This window comes from Argentina anserina, chromosome 2 (assembly GCF_933775445.1).
Source record: "Argentina anserina chromosome 2, drPotAnse1.1, whole genome shotgun sequence".
In the NCBI taxonomy this organism is placed as follows: Eukaryota; Viridiplantae; Streptophyta; class Magnoliopsida; order Rosales; family Rosaceae; genus Argentina; species Argentina anserina.
The window spans coordinates 16,262,208-16,268,207 of record NC_065873.1 but is presented as its reverse complement, the minus strand read 5'-3'; the positions used below and the strand labels follow the sequence as shown (position 1 = coordinate 16,268,207).

Sequence of the window (6,000 nt, the reverse complement as noted above, 5' to 3'; positions counted from 1 at the left end):
GGACTACAAGAAATCGAACAAAGAAAATTTTGTACTTGACCTTGCACCTATTTTGAATCTCACAATAGTGTTAAATTCTTGATTTTAACCCACTTCTAATTTAGACTACAAGAAATCGATGCCACCAATCTTGGCCTTTCACACAATTCAACAGCCAACTAAATTTCCCCTTATTTGTTTCCAAATTCAAGTTCACTTTATTTTCGTAACAAAGAACCGAAATTTATTCAGAAAAAAAAGAAGTAAAAAACACAGGAACAGAAAATAGGTTGGTTTTATTTATTTAGAAATTATGAGACATTTATCCATTAAGCAATAGCTTGGCTCCGGGAGTGGTGTACCCAATGGGCGGTCTCCACTGTAAATGGCGGTTCCCCAACTCCCGCTTCAACCGTCATTTCTGTCGTCTACCTTCCTCTCCTCCATTCCCACAATTCAAGTCACTTCCATTCCCTCCATCTTCACACCCCAAAACCAAAGCTATTGAGTTTACAACAACAAACACTAGAGGTAGAAGTAGAAGTTCTAGTCTCAGACCCCTGTTCTGTCTCTCTCAGAATCAACTAACCCAACAAGACAATGATGATGACGATGACGATGACGATGAAGATGACGACGTGTCCCAAGGCCGCGGCAATGGGAACTGGACAATAGTACTGTCATCGAGCTTGGTCGGTCTCCTTACTGGCCTCGGTGTCGTTCTGTTCAACTACTCAGTACGTTTCCACTTTACCCGACTACCCTTTTTTGTGTTGTGTTATACTTGCTTGCTTGTTTTGCAAAGTTTTGAGCTTTATGATAGATTTTTGTATGAATGGTGAATAAGGTGCATGAGATAAGAGACGTGTTTTGGGATGGAATACCCCCGAGAGGAGCTTCATGGCTGAGGGGGGAGCCCATTACAGATATGTGGCAGCGAGTTGTTCTGGTTCCCGCTTCCGGGGGTTTGATTGTGGCCATTTTGAATGCGCTCAGAGGTGCATTGGATGATGAACAGGGAGAAGAAAAGGAAAGAGAAGAGAATGTGTTGGTGAAAATGGGAATGCCTGTTTCAATTTTCGATAGCTTGAAGGCTGCGTCACGTCCATTTCTTAAAGCTGTTGCTGCTTGTGTTACTCTGGGAACTGGGAATTCTTTAGGTCCTGAAGGGCCTAGTGTTGAAATTGGGACCTCCATTGCCAAAGGTGTAGGTGCTGTGTTTGATAGAAGTTCTCAGAGAAAGCTCTCTCTTGTGGCTGCTGGATCAGCTGCTGGAATTGCTTCTGGTGAGTAATTTAGTCTTTGTATTTTTTTATTTTTCAATGCTGGCATTTTGTACATATGTAATGTCTTTTTTTACTTGACAGGGTTTAATGCTGCTGTTTCGGGTTGCTTCTTTGCGGTAGAGTCAGTCCTATGGCCATCACCAGGGGATTCTTCGTCTTCATCTGTTTCGCTTACAAATACCACTTCTATGGTCATTCTAAGTGCAGTGATAGCTTCTGTAGTTACACAAGTCGGTCTTGGTTCCGAACCAGCATTCAAGGTCCCTAACTATGACTTTCGTTCACCTACTGGTACATTCTCACTTATCTCATCATGTCTTGAAGATGATACATTATATATTCAGCGAAAATACTCCAGTGCGTTCAGTTTAGATGGTTACTTTCCTCTATTAAATGAGCATAATTGCATATTTGTGCACTTGTTTCCTAGATATGTGTTTTGCCTTTCCCACATAGTTTTCGGCGCTATTATATGGTCATTCCACATGAAACTTCACTTTTGATTTCATTAATATCCTTACAACACTAGATTATTCACTGTAGTGGGACGAATGTTTTTCAGCTGAGCGTAGTATATCTTGAGGTAGATAATTAACCTATTGAACTAAAACTGTGGTGTTAACAATGAGACTTGTTCAACTCATATTCAGAGTTACCGCTGTATCTACTTCTGGGTGTTTTATGTGGCTTGGTTTCTTTGGCCTTTTCAAAGTGCACATCATACATGTTGTCATTCGTTGACAATATTCAGAAGACCACTTCCCTGCCGAGAAGTTCATTTCCTGTACTAGGAGGCTTAACAGTCGGACTTATAGCATTGGCATATCCTGAAATCCTTTATCGTGGGTTTGAGAATGTTGACATTTTGTTAGAATCTCGACCATTTATGAAAGGCCTCTCAGCTGAGCTATTGGTTCAGTTAGTAGTGGTTAAGATAGGTGCAACCTCTGTGTGCCGGGCATCTGGGTTAGTTGGAGGCTACTATGCTCCATCACTCTACATTGGTGCAGCAACAGGAGTGGCGTACGGGAAGTTCATTGGTTCAGTAGTTGCTCAGTCCAATCCCATACTTCACCTCTCCTACTTGGAAGTAGCATCACCTCAAGCATATGGACTGGTACTTTCCTACTTAACTTTTATATCTAGGAGATAGTTTGCCTACAGGCTTATCAGCAACTTGCATATCTGATATATGTTTTCTAGCTGCATGTCTGTTTTGACATACCTCGGAACAAATTCACATTTGAATTGAAGGAATTCGCATTTTGTAGTTATCTACACACTGATAGTATCAGCCATCATCTTCGAGGATGGCACCTTGTGATTTTGTGTTTGATTAAAGGAAGTTTGATATCAGCTCTCAGCTGTCTAGTTGACTCTAAGAATCTCAACTCATAACTTGACAGCTGATATGGATTGCATTTGATATATCTTGCCATGACAAGACTAGGAATCAAACCCCCTAAACTTTGCTGTAAAAATCATCAGATATAGTTATCTTTTCGCATTTCTTTGCTTTAATTTGATATTGTTGTTGGTTCACAAAGTTGGAGAATTTAACCGTTGGAGAGCTTTCATTTACAGGTTGGAATGGCTGCTACTCTTGCAGGAGTGTGCCAGGTACCCCTTACTTCAGTGCTGCTGCTTTTTGAATTGACACAAGATTATCGCATTGTTCTACCGCTGCTTGGAGCTGTAGGATTATCTACATGGATTACATCTGGAAAGACAAGAAGGAAAGATGTCTCAAAGAGTAAGAAAGTCTCACAGCGAGGAACTAGTAACAATCAACAACCTGAAGTTCGGTTCTCTAGTGTCAATGGGCAATCCTCTGGAGAAGCATTTACTGAAAGCACATCCAACATGAGTGACCTTTGTGAAATGGAAAGTTCACTCTGCGTTGATAATTTTGATATTGATATGGAAAAGTTAGAAAAGAGAATACTTGTTTCAGAAGCCATGAGAACAAGATATGTGACTGTTTTGATGAACACTTTGCTTACAGAAGCAGTCGCTCTAATGCTTGCAGAAAAGCAACCCTGTGCCATGATTGTTGATAGTAATCATATTCTAATCGGTTTACTCACACTGGATGACATTCAAAAGTTCAGCAGTAAATATGCAAATTCAAGAATACAACGATCCAAGGTAAATATGTAAAAATTTACTTACATTACGTATCAGCTCATTTTCATTTCTAGATTGAGGGACGTGGCATATAATCATTAACTATAGCAATTTGCTTAGAAGCATCATGCTGCATGGCGGATCTTGAAACCAAATTCTGCAGGGGCCGAAAATCTCGGAGGGCCAATTTAGTATGAAATTTTGAATTAAATACTAATTTTCACACAATCATACCATATTTAGAAGCAAGTTATACCATAATTACATACAATTATATCATAATTTTAGCAATCATACCTTAATTAAGTGCAATTATACTATATTTATTAACAAATATACCATAATTAGGTGTAATTATACTACAATTAAAGTGGAGATTTTGACTTGCCGCAGGGGCCATGGCCCCCTCCCGCCCCTTAAAGGGTCCACCACTATTCATGCATAATCAGATAATTCTTTTAACCAGAATGTTGTGTTGATCATGTTGAGCATGTGTTTTGGGATCATGTTGATCCACCAAATAGGTCAAATACCTTACAATTCCAGCTTGTAACTTAATCAGTGTGACTAACTGGCCATACCTTCTGCAGGAACTTATAGTATATGAAATGTGTTCTTCTGATGGGGAGGTATGCAAAGTACCATGGACAGCTACACCCACCATGGATCTATTTTCTGCTCAGAAGATCATGAATAGATACGAAATGAATGAAATACCGGTTGTTACAGATACTCGGGGTCAGAGAGGGCACCTAGTTGGCTTTTTAGACAGAGACTGTATAAGCCTAACTTGCAGGTACCAACTTTCCACTCTCCTTTTACAGCCTTGCTTTTGCAGTTTTGACTTACCAATCTCTTAAATTAAGATATTTTTAACTGTTCAATTAACTTCTTACTTCATGGATTTTTTTTATTGGGAGAAAGTATTTCATGGACTATTCAGTGATCTGGTTGATCAAAATATCCTGGATGTTCTGTTAAGATGAAAGTAGAAAATCACATTTTAGTATAAATATGACTTACTTTTTATCTGACTGACTAATTCTTTTGGTGCAGGGCTCTAGCGACCAGAGAATCCCTCTGTTAGTCATCAAAGACTGACATAACAGAATACTCAATACAGTTTTCACACTTTTGATAATACTGTCTCAGCCTAACCGGGCACATACAATTCAGGCATCCAGCCATCCACCGGATTTCTGCTTCAGGGTTCAGAGCACCTCAGCGACACTCGTTGATATCTTCCATTTCGTTTTCAATTGCTCTGACTCAATCAAAGTCTGGAACCCAGACCAACAATGCAACTGAGCAAGGGTAGAGACATTATTCTTGACAACACAACAGGTATTGGAATAACCCTTTGTATTTTCTTTTAACATTTGGCTGTGTAATTAGAGCCACAACAACAAAAAATCTTGTTTCCCACAATAGTAATGAACTTCATAGTCTTATCGCACCGTACTTATTTGACTGCGCATAGAAGAAAATTCTTCTCCTTCTCAATGAGTAAAGATGAACATAAGTTGGGCACCAAGAGAATAGAAGTCTTCAGTTACTTACATACCAGTTGTGCTTCCACTTTATTTCGCACTAGAACTATCGACGTATGGGATTAATGGGTCAAATCTACTTGCCTGAAGAAATAGAGGATTTTGTACCCTCAATAGAATTTCTTCGCATTCTAAATGCTTGCACACAATCTGGAAGAGTAAGCCCAAATGATGCTTGCACTTACTCTCACCAGATTATGGACCATTCCTCTATCTCGTGAATTGGAACGATACAGGGAAGATTAACATGACCCATGTGCAAGGTGTATGCCATAAAAAGAGAAATGATCCAATTTTTATTTCGTGATATAGTATAGCTCCTTAGAAAGACTACATCGGGATACTCTTGATTTAAATTTAGAATGAAAACAAAAAGGAAAAAACTTGCGTACAAACCAGTATGTACGCGTGCGTCTAAACTCTCGTTTATTTGCACACTTTGCGAATATAAATACATGATTTTAACCGTTTAAAAGTTTAGTTTATTACTAAAGATCATTTCTGTAAAATATCAACATAAACAAAAATCGTTTTCATAGTCGATTGCATTAAACAAATGAACGGTTATGGTGAAAGTTAGTAGTCTCATGATCAACCGTCAATTTGTTTGATGCAATCGACTATGAAGACGATTTTTTTTTATGTTGATATTTTACAGAAATGATCTTTAGTAATACACTAAACTTTTGAACGGTTAAAATCATGAATTTATATTCGCAAAGTGTGCAAATAAACGAGAGTTTGGACGCACGCGTACATACTAGTTTGTATGCAAGTTTTTCCCAAACAAAAAATCCTACTAGCTAACTAATACAAAAGGCTTTTCAGCAACGATTTATCGAACGTTTGGGAAATAATATGGGTTGTCCTATTTATAACCGTTAATTGTTTGATGTAATCGACAAAGTAAATGATTTTTGTTTATGTTGATCTTTTACAGAAATTATTTTTAGTAATAAACTAAACTTTTGAACGGTTAAAATCATGTATTTATATTCTCAAAGTGTGCAAATAAAATGAGAGTTTGGACGCACGCGTACATACTAATTTGTACGCAA

At 38.2% G+C, this 6,000-nt stretch overlaps 1 protein-coding gene and 1 non-coding gene across 3 annotated transcripts; both read left to right on the top strand.

The window, feature by feature from the left end:
• The first annotated feature begins 344 nt into the window (after window positions 1-344).
• LOC126784864 (chloride channel protein CLC-e) lies at window positions 345-4,831 on the top strand. 2 transcript variants are annotated; one of them, XM_050510391.1, is made up of 7 exons: window positions 345-716; window positions 827-1,265; window positions 1,347-1,556; window positions 1,916-2,382; window positions 2,850-3,413; window positions 3,983-4,188; window positions 4,449-4,831. In XM_050510391.1, the coding sequence occupies exons 1-7, from the start codon at window positions 345-347 to the stop codon at window positions 4,477-4,479; spliced, it is 2,289 nt and encodes a 762-aa protein (XP_050366348.1). In that variant the 3' UTR covers window positions 4,480-4,831. The 2 variants fall into 2 exon arrangements, with proteins under 2 accessions (XP_050366348.1, XP_050366349.1); XM_050510392.1 differs by having other exon boundaries at window positions 664-716; window positions 803-1,265.
• Window positions 4,832-5,139: 308 nt separating this feature from the next.
• On the top strand, window positions 5,140-5,241 carry LOC126785536 (U6 spliceosomal RNA). The gene has a single exon (XR_007671068.1). It is a non-coding gene; the product is annotated as a U6 spliceosomal RNA (small nuclear RNA).
• Window positions 5,242-6,000: the final 759 nt, after the last annotated feature.

Coding starts and splice junctions, on each gene's coding strand:
- LOC126784864 (XM_050510391.1), top strand. CDS start 345: ATGGGCGGTCTCCACTGTAAATGGCGGTTCCCCAACTCCCGCTTCAAC. Junction 717..826: donor TCGTTCTGTTCAACTACTCA/GTACGTTTCCAC, acceptor ATGGTGAATAAG/GTGCATGAGATAAGAGACGT. Junction 1,266..1,346: donor AGCTGCTGGAATTGCTTCTG/GTGAGTAATTTA, acceptor TTTACTTGACAG/GGTTTAATGCTGCTGTTTCG.